Raw genomic sequence first — 22,898 nt, forward strand, 5'->3', positions numbered from 1 at the left:
GATGCTTTTTTTACAATCTCATTGAGTTTATTGATACTTTTTAAGTATACAGTACAGTTACATTTATCATTCGGATCTTGTACCTTTACAAGACAGATCTTGGTTCTCATTTTTCCCCATACCCCTGCCCTCCCTTCATGCCCTCCACCCTCCCCTATTTACAAAGACTTTGTTTCCATTTTTTTCCTTTTCTCATATTTTTTCTTGTCCCTTATTTCCTTTCTCCTACCCCTCCCACTTCCCCTACACCTTTAGCCCTTTTCTTCCTATTTCACATTGTCAATTATACAATTTGGATCTTATTTACACTTTTAGTTTTTCACACCAGAGAAACTATTCGGTATTTACACGTGTGTCTTATTTATTTCACTTAAGAGTATGGCCTCAATATGCATTCTTTTGGATGCTTTTATGGTCATTCTTAAATCCTGGCTTTCAACAAGGTCAGGAATGGATAATCTTGCTGGGATGTTCACGCAGTTACAGGTGACACCTCGCTTCAGCCCATGACAGTTGTGACAAGCTCTTAGAGCACTCACTTGTGCCAGGCACACCCCTGATAAAAACCTTTTCCTTAACTGTCCTTATCACTACTTTGCAGATAAGAGACCAGAGAGGCTAAGTAACTCCCTCAGGGACAACAGCTTGCCCAGCTGGTGTGTGGCAGAGCTGGGCTTCATACTCATCAACTCTGGCTCTAAAGCCTACACTATAGTCTCCTTCCATGGATTAATCCAGAAAGAAAAAGTGAGAACCTTCTCAGAGGGCGTCCTCCGACCCTATTTCCTGAGGGAGTGTTTTTCACAAAGATTATCTGATCAAGTAGCCCCTGGCTGTAAACTCTTTTTAAATTTTTGAGAACTCTTTGCCTACTTTTGTACATGATCCCCTGGTTATTACAGAACTTCATCTCTGCTCCACACCCAACACTGAAAGATGCGTAGTTTCCACCCTCAAAATGCCAGGGTGAACAGGGGCCTCTGATCACCAGCTCAGCCCCGCATCCTTAGACAGGAAGGCATTTGGAGGACACCCAGGGCCCAGCTGGTCTCATATTCAAGGCCAGACAAGTATAGAAGCTTGGAGAAGAAAGGGAAGGGAGAAAAGGGAAGGAGAGAGGAGAGGGGAGGAGAGCATTTTGCACTAGAAGCCAGGCAGGGACTTGAGAGGAGCCCTCGCTCCCCAACACTGTTGGAAAGCTAGCCAGGCAATCACTGTGGAACCCATCTCCCCTTCTGTTTGGCAGGAGTTACTAGCACATCACTCAGGGTCCTGTCACATAAAAGCAGGTTACCATGGCCTCTCTGTCCCTTGTCCTTAGCTCTACTTCTCTGCAATTGAATCAGACCCTGGGCCTGAGCCTGAGCATAGGTTTTGTCTTTTTTTAAAAAAGCTTTCTACCTGGTCTAATGCATTCTCAGTATGGCCCTTGACAGAGATGAGTTGACACAGGGGCCATGCCCCTTCTTGGATGAATGACCATTTCAAAATAATGACCTCTAAGCACTGGCTGTCCAGAAGCCAGGAGCCACCTATAGTTTCCTTATGAGGGGAGAGCTTGAACCCTTACCTACCCACTTGCTCCTGACAAATATTTGGCAAGCGGGCTTCAAGGCTTGCTCACAGCCTGGGAGTGCCTTATCTCCCAGGTATGGGTACTGCGCCTGTTCCCTGTTTGTTCTCTGTACACTTAGTAGGTGGAGTGGGGTGGGAACTGGCTGTGGTCCCATGATTCACACTAAATCTCAGCCTTCCACGGCTTACCCTTTTCGGAGCCCTCTTCTGCTGTGCCGCACCCTACCTTGTAGCTGGCTGCCTGGTTCTGAAGCCCTCATGGCTGCTTCTGAAACCTCTGGGCTCAGCCTGCACCTGTCCTCCCCTGGAAAGCCGCTCCTTGACCCTTGGGCCTATTAACCAGCTGAGCCCATCTCTTCCTTCATGGCTGGGTTGAGACCATGAAGCAGATCAGGCTGCTTTGACCACCTGAGGACTGGCTGTTGGTCTTCACTGGACAGTTGGCCCTGGAGGATGCTCAAGTCTGTTATATAAAGTAGTGTAATGTTTTTCTGTACCCTGAGCACATCCTCCTGTGCATTTAAATCATCTCTAGATGACTTTTAAAAACCTAATATAGGGGGCTGGAGATTTAGCTCAGTGGTTCTGCCACCTGCCTCGCAAGCACAAGGACCTAAGTTCAATCCCCGGTACCAAAAACAAAAAACAAAAAAACCAAAAACCTAATACAATATAAATGGTTGTTTAGGGTATAATAACAAGGGGGGAAAGCCTGCATTATGTTCAATACAGATGATGTTTTTTTTCAGAGTATTTTTGATCTACAGTTGGTTGAATCCATGGATGCAGACCTGTGGCTATTCAGGGGCAGCTGGAAAGGGCTGCTGATGCGCCTGACTCTGCTGGGTGCTCAGCCTCCTGGGTGAGCCACATCTTCTCCCCCGCCATGGTTGGGACTGGGCACAGGGCCAGAAGCTTCACACTCATGCCTATGTCTGTGGTTTCAGCCAGTTCACACCAGCCACAAGTGGGGAGACATTGGCCAGTTGCCACTCCCACAGGAGGAAGTTGAGGCTGAACCGCTTGCCAGTCTCTGCTGTGCCATGCAGACCCAGCAGAGCCCTTGATCATCCCAGCTGTTGCAGCTGCCAACATGCGTTCCCCCTGGCCTTCTCATGTCAGAGACCAGGGCAGAAGGCCACGCTCCAAAGGCAAGGGGTGCTTTGTGTGGCCAGCTGAGACAGAAGCTGTTTCTATCTCAGGCATCTGTCCAGCCCTGCCCTTGTGTGTGTCCCCTTCCTCCTACTCATCCCCTCAGGGTTGCTCTGCACAACCTCACTCCCTCCCACGATGCTCCCTGTGGCTCCATCCTGTGAAAGTGGTGGCACTCTGTGCTATGCCCCAGGTACCTCCTGGGCAGGGTGGTAAGGATCACAGGAGAGCCCCACTGCTCTCTTCTGGGAGCAAGGACCTGGGGTCATAAAGATTTCATCTCTGCTGAGGAGATGACGTCCATGCAAGGCGTGACAAGATTCTGGGATAGACGGGACATCTCTCCTGTAAGAACGTCCCTGGGAGCCAGGGTATGTATCCTTGGCTCTTTCTGGCTTAGAGATGAGGCACCCCCATAGAGTGTGGGGTCTGCGGTGGTAGAGTTAATCTGTAAGAGTCCCCACAAGAGATGGTTTCTCACCTTAAAGACATGATGCTAAATGAAAGTGAGTCACAAAAGTCCATATATTATATGATTCCACTCACAGGAAAGTTCAGAACAGGAAATCTATAGAGACACAAAGTAGATTAGTGGCTGCTGGAGCAGGGAGGAAAGCAATGGCTAATGGTTATGGGATTTCATTTTGAGATGATGGAAAATGTTCTAGCATTGGCTGTGGTATTGTTTCCCATATCTGTGCATTTATTAAACACCTCTGAATCATGCACCTTCTGTGGGTGAATTGCATACTATGTGAATTACATCTCATTAGAGCTGTTTTTAAGCGAGACTTTTTCACCCACCATGAAACTATGAAACCTACTATTGTAGATAAACCATGCAACAATTTTTAATTTCCACCTAAATTTTAAAAGGACCTCTCTGCAGGATAATGCATCCAAGGCAACACAGGATCCTGAGGTCCACCTGGAGCCAGAGGCTGGGCTTGCGCACAGTGGGATTTGTTCTGTGGGCAGCTGTGGGCAGGGGTGCTGACTGTAGACTCCAGAGATCCGCATGAAAGCATGCACACATAAATGCACATTTGTGTGACAGACAGAGGCAGAGAGATGGAGAGAGAGAATGCATTTTTCCTGGAAGCTGAAATAGCCTTCATCAGACTGGAGCAAATACACCCAATGTTTCAGCCCATTGTTTTCTCCTGCATGGCTCAGTCACTTGAGTTCAGTTCAAAGCTTGCATGCAGCAAAAGACACACACCAGGCTGGTGCCCGCACTCTGGCTATGTCCCATTTTCCTGCTCTTGAGTCCTGACCCTTCTCAGGCCACATAGGGAAGCAGGAAGCAGGAAGAGGTAAAGAAAGATGGCTCTGCAGATCAGTCACTGAAAGCCACACCTCAGGTGGCCACATCCACACATCACCTGGGCATTCATTTACTTGTATATATTTGACAGTTAAATTCCCCAAATTGTGATGTTGTTACCGTGAACCTAAAAACAATGCCATTGTCCAATTCAATGCCTTCCTGTGCTTGCAGAGAATCCCAGACACCTGGCTGTACCCTGAGCCTTTCTTGCTTGGTCAGAATGACCCAGTAGAGTAAAAGAGAACTGTTTCCCTGTGTTGGCATGCAGTTCCTCAACACTAAGTCCACTGGCCTGCCATGAGCACCCCTCTGACCCACTGGGTTCCACACAGGTTCCATAAAGGAGCGCTCCCCTCAATGGACAACTCACACTGCTCCTAAGTCATTTCAGCTTAGCCACATGCGTCTACCAGGAGACTAAAGGCAAGTTAATCAACCCGGATGGGAATGGCTGTGTGGCTCTTCCTGGTGTCCCCAGGAGCCAGCTGCCTCCCATGAGTAGTTTACCTACTTCCACCTGGTCCAGGAAAGTGCCACTTTACCACTAACTAAATAGAACAGTGTTCAAGCTGAGGGCCACAGAGATGTTTAGGACTCCCTGTGAAAAGATGAGCCTGGACCTGGCATGGGCTCAACCCTCAGATGGTCACATGGGTGGCTTAGGAGAGGGATGTCCCAGGCCAGTGCTTCTCCATGCCCACTACATGGACAGATCCATTTGACTTTCATTTCTTCATGCCACTCTTATACCTCCTAAAACCAAGTTTTGCTCAGCCAGGTACATGCATGGGTCCCTTTGCCAGTGTGCATTAAGGAAGGGGCCAAGTCCCATCTGTCTGATCTTATACTCAACTGTGGATAAAATCTGCACACACATATTGTTCTTGCAGTCTAAGGATTCTTATTTAGTTGATTTTGCTCCACTTTGTATAAAGTGTACAGTGTGTTCCTCTGGCTCTAACATAACTTTTGACAATCAAATGTCCATCAGTGGACAAAGTTTTCAGGTCAGAGATGCCCACATCTGATTCATTCAGGACAACTGAGTTTTGGTAAATCTAGATTCTCCATGGCACTGATTTTTCTATCTAAATGTAACTTTGTTGATGTTGCCCAGCCAAGAGGCTCAGAGGACACCTGCAAAGAGAGTGGTATCTCTGACCTGCAGGTGGGCAGCTGATCCAGGGAGATGGGGTCCGGGTATTGTGAGTTCTCACCACAGGGAATGAGGGACCAGGAGCCCAGCCCATTCATGGCCCCAAATGCTCCTCAGTACTTTGGATACTGCTGGCTGCAAAGACTTCTGCACAAGGGTCTGGACCCTGTCCTTACCTGGGAGGGGTACAGACGGATGAAGCTGATTTCCCGTGAGGGTGAAGAGGATCAAGGAGAAGTGGAGAAATCCTAGCGCTAGGTGCCTGAAGATGCCACCAGAGGTGTTAGAGGCCCCTGTGCTTGTCCTTGTGCTCCTCCCTAAACACAGCTCATGGCCCTGGCAACATCGGCTGTTGTGTTTTTGGATAACCTGGGTGTGTTTGTCTCTCCTCTGTCCTTAGACATTGGATGGGACAGGACCAACCCAAGCTCACTCCACTCCAGCCCCAATGATAACAGCTAGGGCATTTCCTGAAACTGGCAATAAGGGTTAAAGTCTTTTAAAAACACAACAACAAAAAAACTAATAACATAGGATGGCTAAAGAGTTTGCTATCGTTTCATTAAAAAGTGTATTTTAATAGCAAAGCAAATGGGGAAAATAGTATCTCAGAAGAAAAGCTAGTCTTTCTAATGATAATATTGGATGCTTTAAGTTCTTCCTTGGAATAACAATTTAACTTTGCTGACATCTGCCTCAGTTTTCCCATCTGATAAATGAGTTAGTACCTCACTCATAGAGTTGTTACAAGAATTAACTAAGTCCAATTTGTAAAGTGCTTAGGACAGCACCTAGCATATAAGTGTAATGCAAATATCTGTGTAAAATGAAGAAATATGAAAAGCAAGGCAGCGGGCACTTGAAAAAACTGAGATTAGAGACCTAGCCCAGGGCACTGCCCTGTTCTCTTTGCCTCCTTCCTGTGTTTCTGCATCCCCAAGGTCCCCCTGTGACCTGGGGGCCAGGGCCTTTGGGGGCTGGAGCTCTTCTCCTCCCACAGTGCTTCTGCCTCTCTCCTGCAGGTCTTCGGGGGCCTCGTGTGGATCCTGGTGGCCTCCTCCCGAGTGCCCATCCCCCTGATCCAGGGCTGGGTGATGTTTGTGTCTGTGTTCTGCTTCATGGCCACCACTGCTCTGCTCATCCTGTACATAATTAATGCCCATGGTGGGGAGACATCCTGGATCACTCTGGTGAGTTCCAGCTGAGTGTGTTTGGTGGGGGAGGTAGTATTGGACCCTCTGCTGCCCTGGGAGGCTGGCCTGTGTAGGGATGCCCTGTGGATGCCTCCCAGCACATTCCAGGTGAGCTGGCCCAAGCCTCAGCTCAGACTCTGCACAGTGGCCCAGGGTTCCCTGCAACACTGACAGAAAGTAGAGGCAGAGGGTGATGGATTTGCTGCTGATTCACATTGAGCTGTTCTGCTTTCTCTTCCTTCACTGTTTTACACCAACCAGCAGCAGCCCAGCTCCTCCCCACACCCACTACACCTGCCGGGCAGCTGGCATCAGCCAGGCTGTTTCCATCTTGGAGCAGCAAGGTCCCAGGTGTTGACCTTCATCCAATGGTTCCCCCAACCAGTGGCCAGGCCACACTCACTGCCCAGCCCCCAGCCACTACCTCCCAAGTAGGGCTACCAGAGAGGATTTGGGGACAAAAATGGCCTGTTGTCTTTCTTCTGTGCAAATCCTGCTTTGGGGCCCTGGAAAAAGACATTTATATAAGAGACACCTTCTGGTTTTTTAGGCCTCTGCCTCCCTAAAGGCCTCCTACATAGACTTTTGAAATCGCTTCCAAAATACAACTATGCAAAACTGTGTTTTAATTCCTTTCTTTTGCTTTAAAATATACAAGGAGCCAAAACAAATAAATAAAGCCAATAAAAACAAAAACAAAAAAACAATAGAAGAGGCCCCAGTCTCTCTCACGCTCTAATAGGCAAGTGGGGCCCATCTGAGTCAGAACTGAGACAGCATATGACACATCCTGTGTCATATCCCAAGGTGCCCCGCAACTTCTCAGCTGACCCCACCGCAAGGGAAAGCAATGCCCTTTCTCCAGCCAAGTGTGTGTGTCCCTGGGTCCAAGCCCCAGAAATATAGCTTAGCTGGATAGCACTGTTCAACCCACTTCTGGGAGGAAAGGGTTTTGGGGCCAGGGAGTGGGACTCAAGGGAAGTAGTAGGAGATAAAGAAGAGACCTGAGCAGGGCCTGGTGGAGGCAGAGTGGGTTGATTACATCTCCACATCTAGGCTGGTGTCCCTTTCTCTCCATCTCACACCTGCTCTCTCCGCCCCACAGGATGCAGCCTACAACTGTGTGGCTGCACTGTTTTACCTCAGCGCCTCAGTCCTGGAAGCCCTGGCCACCATCCTCACACATGACGGTTACACCTACAAGCAGTACCATGAAAACATCTCAGCTGTGGTGAGTCCCTGGCCACCTGTACTCACTGTCCACTGGCCATCAGCTGCCCTCATTTCTGACCCAACAAAGTCCCCAAGACAGGAAGGGATGTGCCCAAAACTCCCCGAGTCTTCGGCTCAGGGTGTGGAATAGCCCCAGGGGCTCAGGCCTGGGTGGGCTATGCCGCAGGTGGCATCTGAACAGCCAATGGTCATGGAGAGCCTGACACTGTCTGAGAGGTTCCTGAACAATCTAGCAACCCTGTGGCATAAGCACTATTATCATACCCATGTCACGGATGGAGAAGTTGGGCATGGCAAGCTTGGGTCACCCATTAAGATCACCAAGTGTCATCCCCTGAAGCACATGGTCAGGCCTGATTGTCTTTTAATGGGATAGATATGAACAACAGGGAGTGGGAGACTGTACTGTCACAAAAGTGATCTCTCTGGAGTTATGCATATGGGCCCTCAGATCAGTGGGCTAGCTCGTAATAGGAAGTGTATTTCTAACTAAGGGTAGTACTCTAAAAATAAGCAAAATTTCAGAAAACATGACCCAAATTCCTAGAAACTGACGTGTGAGTCATGAAGACAGGGAGGCAAGTATGGAGACAGATGCTGAGTGCCTGCTTCTCAGCCTGCTGTGTCCTCCTGTGGGAAGCGGTGGAGCAGAGATTGAGTGAAACCCATGAGTGGGCATGGGTGGGCTTTGAGGTAGAGTCTCTCAGAGGGAGGGGACTGGGGAAAGGCTCCTCAAAGCCTTGTCCCTGTGGGCCACTCTCCCTTTTTGGGAAGTCACATGCTCCCCTTGAACTCCCAGCCTACAGATGCCTCCCCAAATTACATGGTCACCTCAGGATCCCCATTGCCCTTGATGTGCCTCACCGTGTGGGGACATCTCCCAGCCTGGACAGTTTCTAAACAGTGACTCAGCCAGGCAGCTTCTTGCTTGATCTCCTTGCCTGGGAGGCTGCTGACCCACCTCCCCTTCCATCTATCATGTGACTGAGTTTCACCTCCCTGTCTGGGGTCACCTGACAACTCTCTCAACCCACTTTCAGAGCTTCTTTCTGAACAGACACCAGCAAAGCCCGTGACAATTCCCATAAAATTGTTCTGCATAATGGTAGCAAAATGTAGATGGAATGTGGTTAGTGGGTCAGCACTTAGTGAGAACACCCAAGTTGGGGGCTTTAACGCCAGGGAAGTTCTCCAGTTAAGAACCAATTCTACTGCATTCCAACTTTTCTCTTTGACTTTTTATTGAAAGACAATACACACATGGGAAGTATGTAGGTTAAGTGTGTATAGCTTGATGAATGGTCAGGAAGTGCACTTCTGTGTAGCTAGAATCCAGGTTCAGAAATAGGATACAACAAACAAGCTCCCAGAAACCTCCCTGGGAGCTGCCATCTTGAGACTAGCTCCCTGTTCCCCCTCATTCTCCTCCTCCTAGGTCAGTTCTTCCACTGCAAACCAAATGCAAGGCAATGGCCAATCCTCACTTCCCTCTCTAGGTCTGCTCTTGTCCTGTCACCTCTGCTACCATCTAATTTTAGATTTCTAGTACCCAGTTCACTTTTGCCTATCTTTGAACTTCATGTAACTAGGATCAGAGAGGGTGTTTTCTTTTATGTTTGGCTTCTTTCCCTCAGCCTTGTTTGTGAGATTCATCCATGTGGGTTGGATGTAGGTATAGGTTGTTTATTCTCATTGCTGTACAGTTTTCCACCATAGGACTGTAGTAACATCTATTTATCCATTCCACATTAGATTGTGTTCTCCTGCTTGTTAGAGGAGTTGGACAGGCATGAGTACCTGGCAAAGTCAGGAGTAATCATACTAAGAATTCAGAATGTTCTCAGGAGGCAGATGCACCAAGCTGAAACCACCAAGCTGAAATATGAGCCAAATTCAATATATTTCAATTTCCATTGAAAATCAACTGAATCAGTATGTGACATGACTTTTGGATGGTGTTGGGAGTGGCCATTTGAGGAATATGCACATCTGGGGTACCCCAGAACCTCACTTACACCTCCCTGGCCTTTGGAAGTCCAGCCTGTGTCTCACCTCTCTGTGGCTCTGGTTAGGATCTGTCTCGGAAACTGGGCTCCCTCCCTGTCTCCTCTGCTGGTAGTGGTACTTCTTCACTAAAGAGGTCCTGGATATTGGTGGAAATAGACTGAGGAGAGCCGGAGATTTCTGGAGAAATCTGGAAATTTCTAGATCTTACCATGGTGTGCAATAATGGCAGCAGTTTAGAGGAAAAACCAAAACATGGTCCCACAAGCCCCCAGTTCATAATGTCCTCACTGTGTTATTTTTCTACTTCATTTGAAAAAATAAGTTTCTATTTCCTGCTGGAACATCTGAGGTGCTTCTGCCAAACATTCTCCTTGGGTCAATATGAACCATCTTATTTTTGGGACAAAAATCTTGTGTGACTGCTCCTTTCTGGACAGGGTATTCAGATGAGTTATCTTGAATCTGTTACTAAATAACTCAGCTTACTCATCGCCTGTGGCCAATGAGGGCTTCACCCATGCATGGGGGCAGGGTGAGAGTAGCCTCGGGATAGCTGGTGTTTATGGGCATTTTCAAGAGTCAAAGAGGCGTAGCCACCCCGTATGTTGTTCCCAGACTGGAAATTCTTAACTCTCTGTCCAAGGTCACAAAAGCAGGTGCAGCTATTATTGGATTCAGAGGCAGGCAAGCCTGTAAAAGCCACCCAAAGTAGGGTGGTAGGCATAGGTGCCCGAGTGAATAAAACCAGTGACAAGTGACCCTTTGCCACATTTTCAGGACCTTTGTTCCTAGTGCCAAATGGCTGGTTCCTTCCTCCCAACAGTTTCCTCAGTAAGCGTGCTCTCTCTCTCTCTCTCTGTCTCTCTCTGTCTCTCTCTCTCTTTCAGGACCTTTGTTCCTAGTGCCAAATGGCTGGTTCCTTCCTCCCAACAGTTTCCTCAGTAAGCATGCTCTCTCTCTCTCTCTCTTTCTTTTTGGTGGTACTGGACATTGAACCCAGGGCCTTCTTGCTATGCTACATCCTTAGTCCTCTTTAAAATAAATTTTTATATTTTGAGACAGGGTCTTGCCAAGGCACAAAGTTACCCAGGCTGGGCTCAAACTTGCAATCCTCCATCTTCAGCCTTCCAGAGTGTTGGGATTACAGCCATGTAGCACTACATCCAACTCATTGTTCCTCCTCCCTCTCCCTGTTCCTCACTTCCCATGAAGCTGGGTCACCACCCGTACCTGGGAAATGAAGAATCCTGGACTAAGGTTCTGGTAGGGAAACCTCCAGGGAACATTGAGAACTTATGAAGAGCCAGCAAGCCCGTGCGTCCATAATCTCACAGCCCAGCACTGAGTCAAGCTAGTGGACACTGGTCTTACTGGCATGAAGGGTGAAAGTTTTCCGTGGACAGTCCTTGATACTCTCCTGGGATGCTTTCATGGAGGGACTTGTGAAGGCCCTCATGTCAAGCCAGCTGGCCCTTCTCTGACGTGTGATAGCAGATCATTTTGCCTTGCACACTGAGACCAAGGGATCATCACCTAGCTCACCAGCACAGTTGGACAGTGTGGATGGCCCTACCTAGCCTCTCCTCCTGCTAACAGTCATTTCTCTGCTTCCAGGTGTTTTCCTACGTAGCCACTTTGCTCTATGTGGCCCATGCTGTGTTCTCTTTAATCAGATGGAAGTCTTCATAAAGAGGCAGAATTGAGCTGAAAACCCAGAATGGTGTTAACTCGTTAGCCTGCCTTCCAGCCTAACTTTCTAGGTCACAGACATGATCTCCACGATGGAAAAAAGAAAACAAACCAAAAGCAAAAAAGGAAACACCACACTCTGTTTCTGCAGTAGCATGTTTACCCTCCCACACCTTTGAGTTGGGCTTAGGGGCTTGCTGTGTTTAACCTCCAACTGCTGAGCTGTCTTTCTAGAGTCACTTCCTGTCTGTGAAAGGGGCCAGCAGGGGTTGGACATGACCTGTGACAGAAGCAACAGTCCCCTGCTGACTCCTGGACCCAGCCTTGAAAAGCACCTTCCAGAATGTTCCATTTAAGGGCATATTTCTAAGTCTTCATGGATATTCTGCATGTCATAGGAACTGCAACTCACTCAACAGATGTTTCCAAATGTCCATGGGGGAAGCTGATAACACTTGGAGTACTTTATAAAGTGCCTTTATGTTCCATATCTTTGTGGGGTGTTTTCTGGGTTTGGGTTTAATTTTCCAGTATCATGAACACCACCCTGTCAGGTTTCTTTCCAAAGAATCCTTTGGTTTAACCTGAATCTCAAGAAGCAGCATCAAGTGACAGTTTAGATGTCAGTGTGTGTGCTCAGCCACTGCCCTCAGAGCTCCAAACAGGGCCATCTCCATCCCACCCTTCCAGAAATATCTGCTCTCTGGAATCTCAACAAGTGCCACCCCCACCCCAATTAAAATTTCCTTAACCCCAAAGAAATCCAGGTGTAGATATTTCCACTCACACTTTGTAAAGCTGATCCAAAATATTCTGGGCCATGTGCTCTGTCTTCCATTCCACTTCATGACGTGAATAACCAGCTGGTTTGGGGATGTCCTTGGGCCACCCCATGAAAAAGAAAGGGATGTGCTACAGAGTTGAAAGGATTACAGGGATAGATGGTGGATGCTGCCTTTTGAGTATGAGATATCTGACTGAAATAAGACAGATTATTAGGATAATTAGGAAGGAAGATAAGACTTAGGAATCTGGAAAGCCCCACTGCCCTATTTAAAAATGTCCCTTCATCTCAGGGTTTAGGGAAGTGGATGACATTCCAGAGATGAGACTCAACCTGCCAGCAGCCAGGACAGCAAAGAGTCAAACTTCAAGCAGAGGATTTAACTAGTTGACTTTTTACTCGCTGTCCAACTTGCCAACTGATCTCACAACTAATTGGATCTTAGTGGGGGTTTTGTTTGTTTTTTACCCTACTAGGAATCAAACTCAGGGCCTTGACCACACTGGTGAAGTGCTTTGCCCCTGAGCCAACTCTGGAACTAAATTAGATCTCTGACAAATTCAGGAGGTTCTTTGTTACTCCAGGATCATTGGTACCAAAACTTGGCCACTTCCAGTGAGTCCACTTAATGCAGCCAAAATTTCATAGTAAATCAAAAGCCAAAGGTTTGATTAGGGTCTTTCTAAAAATATCAAACAATAAATTAAGAAAAGATAGGGTGTCTGTTGTATGTTTAACAAAATTTGCAATTGTTGATTAAGGAAATTCTTTTTCTTCAATAAAACTGCCCCATCCAAACTACACTAAACCAGCAATTCTAATGAGTCTCATTTTTGGAGGGAGGATGAAAAGAAGGAAAGAAAGAAGGAAAAGAGGGAAGTAAAGAGGAAGGGAGGGAGAAAAAAGGGAAAGGAGAGAGGGAAAGAAAGAAGAGAGAGGGAGGAGAAAGAAGAGAGAGAGAGAAATTACTTAAATTTCCCAAGGATTTCTCAATATTTCACAATTTTAATCATTTAAAGAAACTCTCTTTATTTTTTAATATCAGCTGCAAATTGATACGACTTATAAAGTCCTTATTAGTCAAAGACTTTGTGGATGATTCTCTGGCACAACTTTCTCATTCCTTCTATCCTGAGTCATCATTGAAATCTGCAGCATCCCTTCCCCGTTTCTCCTTTGAATGGGGTCCTATTCAAACTGGAGCTCCATGGGGTGGGCATATCCACTTTCAGCTCCCCAGCCTTGCAACCCCTCCTGAACTCTGTTCACCTGGGCCCAGCGCCCCAGCTCCTGGACTCAGCGCTCAGCTCTGCACCCAAGTGCTGGCTGCTGGCAGCCAGGTGACCTTACCTGCCGAGAGCACTGCTCCTCTGGAAGCCACTGCCTGGGGAGGGAGGGGTGGAGATGAGATGGGGACATCTAAGAAGTCTGCTGGGCTGTGTGGCAAAAGGTACTGGGCCTGCAGCATGACTGAGCACCTTGTATGTGCTGGCACCACAGAGCCCTTGAGGACAGGACTGGTTTCTGCCCCAAGTTCCTGTCATTGAATAGCCTGTGGCTTTCAGTGGGTCTCAGGGAGGAGGAGGTGCTCTGGAGCACAACAGTGTCACTCTGAGGGTAGATGGGCTCTCCAGAGATGCTGCCTAGCTGGTGACTTTGAGATGGGTCAGAGGTCAGGCAGCTTACACTCAGTTCACATTGGTGTCGCCATCTTGCTTGGTGCCTTTGGGACTCTGCCTGGGGCACCCTGTAAGCCTGGGGCCCTGAGCTTGCTTATTCTCAAAGGGTGCCAGGCTTGTTCTTATAGGCAGGGCGGGCCTCTGGCATCTTGAGAAGTGACACTGAAACCTTCCGGTGGACATGACATCCATGGGCAGGAGACTGCAGAACACCAGCAGAGCCTGACACTGGTCATGTTGGTGAGCACAGGACTTGATCACCTTTCAAGAAAGCCGGCTGCTCTGAGCTGCTGGCTCACCATGGTGCCAAGTCAGGTAGCTCCTGAATTCTGCTCTGCAGCCCCATGGAGTCAGAGACCCCTGATCCTGGGCAAAGGAGGTGAATGATGGGTGCCTTTAAATTCACAGAAGAAAAGATCTAAAGGATTAAAAAGCTGCAAATATCTGAGATGTGACTGAGAGCCAGAGCTTGCAGAGAAGACCAGGCTGGAGTTGATCACCCCTGTTGTACCAACCAAGGTGCAGGCCCAGCCTCACATGGGGCCACTCAACTGAAGAGGCCTTGTGGGTCACTGCAGAGGGCCTTTTGCTCCATGACCACTCCCCAGAAACACAAGGCCATTCAGTGCCTGGCCAGGTGCCAGAAGTCACAGGGCCAGTGCTCTGCAAACACGGGCTCAGCCCACCTCTCCCCCTGTAGGTCTGCCCTCCAGCCTCTCAGGAAACTTATGGTGGACAGATGCCAGCTGGCAGGGCTTCGGAGGTGAAGCCAGGCCTTTGTGACATTTGTGACATTGGTGAGGAGTGGTCCAACATGACTTAGACCAGGGAGTGGCTTCGTGGATCAGCACCCTTCCTCCTGCTCTCTGTGGCCCCTGTGGACATTGTCATGGGAGGGAGAACAGTGTTATGGGAGGGGGAAGGTGTGTGGGGAGGACATGCATCAAGGAGTGGGGCCCACATAGCCAGGCAACTGTGGGTCAAATCCAGCCAGGACATTTGTACCCCTCACCTGTCCTGTCCCTGGCCATGGCCACTTACTTCATGGGTCATCCTCCTGGTGGCCTTTTCCATGTAGCACAAGGAGGACTGGGAAGGGCTTCATCCTACATAAGTCCATCTCCCCCAGTAGCCAACCTCCCAACACCCCACACTGTAAACAGGTATCATTGGATCTGCCCACTTTGTAGGAACTAGGCTGCATCAGCCTTCTAGATCTTGACTCAAAGACCCTGGGTCCCCAAAGCCCGCATGTTTTGGGCCTGTTAAGCAAGGCTGCCCACTCAGGGACTGAAGGCCTCCCTGCCTGACTTTAAAGAGGCAGTGAAGGGTTCACACTGCCAGCCGTGGGCTGGAGTGAGCCAGCCTGCAGGGCCCACACAAGGGCCTCTTGTTCCTGGAATCAATCGGGGCCGGTGTGGGGTCACAATGGGGCCTTTCAAGGAAACAAAGCGCCTCTGGCCCAGCTGAGTGTCCCTGCACACGTGGGCATCCGCCCAGGGCATTTAAAATACCGCAATTTGGGAAAACAGATTTAAAGTGATTTTCCCCACTCTGCACGGTTCAATAGTCTTTGTTACATCTCCATCACACCCGGTTATGGTGGCTTCTAAGAGCTGGGCATGGCAGGCAGATGTTGGGGCTCCAGCTCTAATCTCATTCTTCCTTCATAGGTGACTGGGATAAGCATAGTGCCAGGATTTGTCAGATGGTACCACAAATGTTTCATGAACACCAGGCACAGCTGCCAGGACCTCCTTCCACAGCATATGCTCAGCCAGCCCCTGCACGGAGAACTTGTGCCAAAGCCACCTGGTGTTGCACCAAGCTCTTTACTTCTTTGCTGAGTCCTCATGATAATCTTATGCAGCCCCATGCTGGTCAGTTTTCCATTATTGTGACAAAACACCCAAGGTAACTGATAAGGAAGGTTTATTTTGGCTCATGTTTCAGAGGTTTCAGTCCACGGTTGCTTGGCCTGGTTGCTGAGACGGCAACAGCAGTCCATTGAGGTTGGAACATGTGGCAGAGGATGTCTGCTTACCTCGTGATGACCAGGAAGCAGAGAAAGAGAGAGAAGAAGATACTGGGGTCTCGATATTCAAGGGCACGGCTCCAATGACCTAACTTCCTTCCACAAGGCCCTACCTCCTAAAGGTCCACTGCCTCCCAACAGCACCACAGACTCTTGACCACAAGGTGAACAGACCTTCAACATATGGCCTGGGAGGACTTTTAAGATCCAACCAAAGCAGGTTATACCATCTAGAAGAGGAATCTGAGGCACGGAGAGGTTCAGTGGTCTGCCCAAGGTTACCCAGGAGGAAGGTATGGGCTCCAGTTCCAGAGTTCAGGCTTGCTCTGTGTCTTACTACAGTGGGGACTTCACCAATGCTGAAGGCTCCTAAAAGCACATGAGAAGTCAGGGAAACAACCAGGAGTACAACCTGGAGGGAGGCCTGGCCAGGCAGAACAGCCAGGGAGGTCTTCCACAGGCACAGCCCACAGGAGGGAGGTTCAAAAGTACCAGCTATAGTTACCATTATGAGACTGAGATAGGAAACAGTCTGGAACAATCTCGAAGTTTCTAGCCAGGCAAATGATGGTTATTCACCTCCTTTTATTCAGTATGCTCCTGACAACCTGTCAGAAACTTGGATTGATAGTTGTGCTTTCTAATTAGCCATGACATTGTTAGAAATAGCCTTACCTAGTAAACCCAATCATGCTTTAGCCCCCACAATCTCATATGTTTGGAAGGTGACTGGATTATGGGGCTGTGACTATTAACTGTGATCCATCAACTGACTCAAGTGAGAACCCCTTAGCAGATTAGCAAAGCTCTGGGCTGTCTGTAGATGACAGACATGGAGTCTGCCAATTGAGGAGGGAAGACTCATCCAGATGTGGGTGGTACCAACCAGCAGGCTTGGCACCTAAACAGAATAAAAAGGGAAAGAAGAGAAGTCTTCCCCCTCTCTTTGGAGGATGTCCGGTCTTTGCCATTGCCTTTGGACATTTATCGCCAGTTCTATCAGGCTTCCAGGGAAGACTCTTCAGCTTTCCTGCCCAGACTTTTCAGCTTTCTAACACAGGCTCAGACTGATGAGTGCAGTGAGCTCCAGGCCTTCAATCACTACTGGGTCCTCTGGCTTTTCAGCACATATATGGCCACTTTAGATTCTTCCACCCCTGATTCCACAGGCAGCCATTGGACTCCCCTTCTGATCCTGAACCTACCTAGTAAATCCCTTGTATACTTACACATTTATTTTATACTGATTCCTTTCATCCAGTGAATCTTAATTAAGACAGGGGCACTGTACTGATCAGTGAGTTCATAGCTAAATGTGGTGTTGGGAGGATCCCAGTGGGAAGACGTGGCTCCCTGGAGGTGTGACCTGGAACAGTGGATCTCCCTCCCCTCCCTCACTCCTCTTTCTACTCCATGCTTCCTGGCTACCATGTGGTGAACAGCTTTCCTCCACCCTGCCATTTCTTGCCTTGGAGCCAGCTGACCATGGACTAAACCCACTGAGATTATGAGTAAAACTAAACCTCCTCTCTCTCTCTCCCTCTCTTTCTTTAGTACCTGGAATTGAACTCAGGACCTTGTACTTGCCAACCAGGCGTAGCACCATTGAGCTACATCCCTGGCCCAACCTCTTCTCTTTTAAGTTGTGGGTGTTGGGTGTTTTCTCCCAGCAACAGGAAAGTGACTACGGTACAGGCTATTCCTGCCAAAGTCCACCAGCCACCAAGAGAAGTGTACCTTAGCATCTGAGAGGTTCAAGGTCACCTGAAAGGTTCAAGGATCTCCTTAATCACTTGGACTGAGTAGCCAGGCCTGAGCAGCCTCATTCACCCAGGGACAATAGCCTTGGAAGGAATTGGAAGACTTCAAAGGCCCTGAGAAGGCAAGAGATTCACCCAGAGCTCTAGGCAAGTTAGTGACAGATTTGGCATTCAGTCCTCACTGCCCCCCCACCATCCTCCCCAGACACCCAGCTGGCCGTCTGGCCCCTGCTGCCCTTCTCTTTTAAGACACCTGTCAGCTCTCTGCACTGAGGCAGATGAGAGGGATCAGACTGAGTCAGAACAACTAATGTGGTACACTAAAGACAAGGCAGGAGTGGAAAGAATCCACTGAGGCTCCCCCAGCATCTGTCACCCATGGGGACTCTCACCCTCAGGGCCTCCAGTCCTGGAGTCACGGCCTGTGACAATCTTGTGGATCACACAGGAAATCCGTCCACCAGGGGCTAGAATGAAGGGCAAGACTGTCCCCAAACATCACACACAAATCACCCAGAGCCCTCTAGGGTCATTGTACCAATAATGTTGATGAAGAGGAGGAAGAGGCAGAGGGGCTGCCCAGCTTACACCATGCCCAGCTCAATGCCACCTCCTCTGGGGAGTTGTCCCCACACCTGTCCTGCTCCCTTTCCTAGATATCCTAGCTCCTCACACCCTTCCCACCCAAGCACCCCAACCCCACTGCTCCAGGCAGACCTCCCGCTGGGTCCCTGTCAGCCCTCACCCATTGCCACTTCTGACAAGACAGATGGAGGCTGGACAATTAGAGGGTCCTAGCCCTCCCCAGGACTGATGGCAGTAGCGGGAAAAGGAAGTGACTTAGCCCAAGGGCCCATCCTGTGACTCTTTGTCCCCAAAGCCTTGAAGGGATGGCCTCCAGGAGAAGCAGGTGGACAGACTACATACTTTCACAGGCATCACACATCTAAAATGGGGTTGGAGCCTCCGGTCTCAGCTTGTGCCCTACCTCAGGCAAACAATGACAGGAATGCACAGAAGACAGCACACCCAACTGAGCCAACCCGCGGCCAGATGGCCAGATAGGGACTGCCCTGCTTTTCACCCTCTAGCCCAAGACAGCAGCATTCTGGCCTGTTGGGCTCACAGGCAAAGCACTGACTGGGTGGGGGGTTCTTCCGGTACCTCTTGTAATGGAGGGATGGCGGTTTCAGCCTCGCTTGGTAGGAAGGTGATGGGATAGGGATCCTGAGGGACAGAGAAACCACCATGCTCATTGTTGTGCTCCTCACTCACTTCCTCTTCAGCTGAACATTGTCCCCTCCTGTGTTAAACATGAGGTCCCAAGTGGCCAGTGTGTGTTCTCCATAGTATGAGAGCTTAAAAATGCCACCTGTTTTCTTTGCTGTCACCTTGCTATAGGCTTACTAAGTAGATGCTGTTCTTGACCACTATGCAGATGAAGAATTGGGTTTGAGAGGCTGAATCAGGCCCAGACAGTGTCCCTGCCAGGCCTCATCCCACAGCAGGTCACCAGTAGAAGTGTCACCCAGGCTGAAGCATTCTGTGTACCCACTTACATCCCCACCATCACCCTAGTCCCAGGCTGGGCTAGACACAGCTGTCTTGGTTCCCCTTTAGGCTTGAAAGGCTACTGTTCCCAAAGATGCTTGTGTTTTAGCCAGAGATCCTTCAGAATTTTCAAGGAAACTCTCACAGAGGGCATGGAGGCCGCCAATTGGGTTTTTAGAGATTTAAAAGGCAGAAAACTAGAACTCACAAAATGTTACTGCAGCCCAAATAGGAACTGTGTTAATCTTTTCCCAAAAGAACTCGGGTGAGGCTTGCAAAGAGGCCAATGGCTGCGTATTGTTTGTGCTGTGTTTGGTTTGGACCCTGAAATCCACAATGTCACTCTCAGGGCTTACAGGAGACAGTGGCCCTGACAGTGGCCGGATCTGGACAGAGGACCCCCACTTCCAGAACAGACCAGCCAGTTTAGGACCCCTCTTCTTTCCTGCCCAGAATTTTTTGTCACCACAAGACTGTTCTTGCTAAGGTGGGAGAGCAAGGCCACAGGGAAAAGATCCAATCTGCATGTGACAGTTGGGTTTCCCAACTTGCTTAAGAAAATGCCACATAAGTTACTTCCAGACACAGTGGCTGCAGACACCATCAGAGGTCTGCGGTGAGTTTTTGGGGGAGGGGGGGGTTTGAGGCATGAAAGATGCCTAATCTTCCTTGGTGGCCTCCACACCACCAGCAACCATGGGCTTGGGGTCCTGATTTCTTCATGGCCTTGGATCTCTTAGGGACTCCACATCAGCCCTCAGGGCAATGTGCGGTACAGGGCCACTCTTAGGTCACCAGCCCAAAAGGTGGGCACCAGGGGCCCTTACTTCTCCTCAGTCAGGGAGGATGACTTTCTTTCTGTCCCTCCACCCACAGGGCTAGGAGCACTCTGTGGAGTCAGAATTCAGGCATCCACCACTGCCTTCCCAGCTCCAACTCAGCAGCCTCAGCCAGCAATGGAAACATGGTTGGAGACCTCCTAATCCCCTGCTAGTCACCTCATCTGGAACAACAAATGACATCACCTTCAACTTGAAATATTTCTTAAAAATTAAATTTATAAATAAGTTTCTAATCAGAGGAATTTTCCCATGATTTGACCCTTCTTAGGCTCCTTATTCCTGCCCTATTCCTCCCCATCTACAGCATCCTTCCCTTCTCCCCATCACACTGAGTCCTTTCATCTATCTGAGGCCAGTGCTCCCCCTCCAGGACCTTGGCCTCCTTCTACCCATGCTGTTCTGTCCTCAGTGTATGCAGTGGTCTTCCTGTGTTCTGTCCCCATAGTTTATACAATGATCCTGTTGGTTTGTTCCCAAAGTATATACAGTAGTCCTCTCATTTATAGTTTTGCTTTCCACAGATTCAATTACCAATTGTCAACTGAGGTCTGAATATATTAAATGGAAACTCAAGAAATGAGCACTTTATAAGATTTAAACCATGAACTGTGCTGAGTGGCACAAACCATCTGCCTCCATTCTGCCCTGGAGATTAATCATCCCTTCACCCAGTGCATCCACACTGTATATACTACCCACCCAGGAGTCACTTGCCAGCTGTTTCAGATACCTGTCACCTTATCACAGTGCTTGTGTTCAAGTAACCCTTGTTTTACTTACTAGTATTCCCAAAGCACATAAGCAGTGATGTTGGCAACTTGGGCATGCCAAAGAGAAGCCACCAAGTGGCTTCCTTTATGTGAAAAGATTCACATGTTTTACTTAATAAATAAAAATAAAGCATATGCTTAGGTTGCTAGGATCTGCAGTAGCAATGAATTGTCTATCTGTGAAATTGTGGAGGAAAAAGCAATTTGTCCTAGTCTTGCTGTCACACCTCAAACTGCCAGCATTACAGCCAGCCACAGTACATGATAAGTACTTTGTAAAGTTGGAAAAGGCACTAAATTTGTGCATAGGAAAAACAATAGCAGACTACCCAAGTTTCAGGCACCCACGGGGAGTCGTGAAACACATCTCCCAAGGACAAGGAGGGCCCACTGTACTAAAATCCCTGCCTCCTTCAAGACAGCATCTCCACTCACGACCCAAAACAGATGAACACATAAACAAGCTAAAAGCAAATGACAGAAAACTAACAGCTACCCAAGTCAAACAAACCCAAGACAAACACCTCCACCAACCCTGCTCCTCCTCAAACTTTTGCAGCAGACTTTTTGGAAGAGTGCACTCACTCATGGCTCTGCCACTCCTGCCCTCCAATGTACTCTTCACCTTTGTTAGTAGTTTCATTTCCTTAACCATGGTTAGATATCCATATGGCTTCAAGAGTTTAAATATTTTATAAAAAGCCACATTCCCCTGTATTATTGCTTTCCGCACCTTCCTCTTCTCTCCTGGAAGCAACCAATTTGCTTCTTGTAGCTGATCATTTTGGTGTTTGTTTCCAGGCATGAATAATGCATGTTGAAGCTTCTTGGGTTTTGAAGGTTTAGGTTTTAGTCACTGATTTCTTGCTATGGATGATAAATTAACTTCTCTTCCTTTTCCTTCCACATTCACTTCCTGCTTTGGTATAAAATGTTTCCCAAAGGTCTTATGTGATTGGGTCATGGAGCACTATAGTCATCGGCAGATTCATTCATCGATGAGTTCAGAGCTGAATGTGCTGCCAGGAGGTGGGGCCTGGTTGGAGGTGGTCACTGGCGCACCACCTGGGAAAGGTGCGTTCTTGTCTCAACTCCTCCCTTCTCTCCCTCAGCTTCCTGGCCACCTCCGGGTGAGCAGCTCTCCTCCACCAGGCCCTCTGCCATGCTGTGTCTGCCTTGGAGCCAGCCATTTTTTGGAATCCACTGAAAACTGTGAGCCATGATTTTTGTATTTCTTTTTTGGGGTGGGGCTGGTACTAGGAACGAAGGGCCTTGTGCTTGCCAAGCAGGTGATATATTTCTAAGGACCTGCCTACTTCAAAGTCTTGAAGTTTTTTTCTATATTATATCTCAAAATATTATTGATTTGACTAGAGTGTGGGGGTAGTCTGGGTCAGTCCCTGAGGGCTCATTTGTCAGGAGCTTGGTCCCCAGCATGGTCAACTGGGAAGAAGACAGTCAAGAGCAGGGCCTGGTGGGAGGTCACCGGGGCAACTGGCTGTACTGCCTTCAGAAGGGACCATGGGATACCAGTCTTGCTCTAGTCTTCCTGTTTTTGCCATGTGATCTTTTCCTCCTGTGTACATGCCACCATTACACCCTCTACCAAAAAGTCCACACCAGAGCCAAGCCAGTGCTGTCATGCCCTTAAGCCCTCAGAACCGTGAACTAAAAGGTTCTCTTTTCTTTATAAAGTATTTTCTCAAGTATTTCACTACTTCACAAACTAATGCATCATATAAGTGGAATCATGCAATTATTTTTTGTGACTGGCTCACCTCACTTACTATAATATCCTCAAGGCTGTCCATTTGGTAGTGTGTATCTGAATTTCCATCCTCTTCGAGGATGCATAATATTACTGTGTGAATATGCCACATTTTATTTATCCTTTCATCTATCAATGGACACTTGAGTTGCTTCCATGTTTTAGCTATTGTGAGTAATGCTGCTATTGAACATGGGTGTATAAATATCTCAAGACACTGTTTTCAAATCTTTTAGGTTATCTACCAAGAAGTGCAATTGCTGAGTCATATGGCAATTCTATTTTTAATAGAAACCACCATTTTCTACACACAGCTATACATTTTACATCCCAACAGTGCACAAGCGTTCTAATTTCTACATATCTTCACCAAC

At 48.3% G+C, this 22,898-nt stretch overlaps 1 protein-coding gene across 1 annotated transcript in view; it reads left to right on the plus strand.

Moving 5' to 3' along the window:
- Mal (mal, T cell differentiation protein) overlaps positions 1-12,950 on the plus strand; it is a 25,313-nt gene extending 12,363 nt beyond the window's left edge. The window contains exons 4-6 of the mRNA XM_010638200.3: positions 6,236-6,403; positions 7,512-7,637; positions 11,261-12,950. Coding sequence (XP_010636502.1) covers positions 6,236-6,403; positions 7,512-7,637; positions 11,261-11,335 — 369 coding nt within the window. The 3' untranslated portion in view covers positions 11,336-12,950. The remainder of the gene's footprint in view (positions 1-6,235; positions 6,404-7,511; positions 7,638-11,260) is intronic.
- Positions 12,951-22,898: the final 9,948 nt, after the last annotated feature.

Source organism: Fukomys damarensis, unplaced genomic scaffold (genome assembly GCF_012274545.1).
Source record: "Fukomys damarensis isolate Sample0158 unplaced genomic scaffold, DMR_v1.0_HiC HiC_scaffold_9, whole genome shotgun sequence".
Taxonomy (NCBI): Eukaryota; Metazoa; Chordata; class Mammalia; order Rodentia; family Bathyergidae; genus Fukomys; species Fukomys damarensis.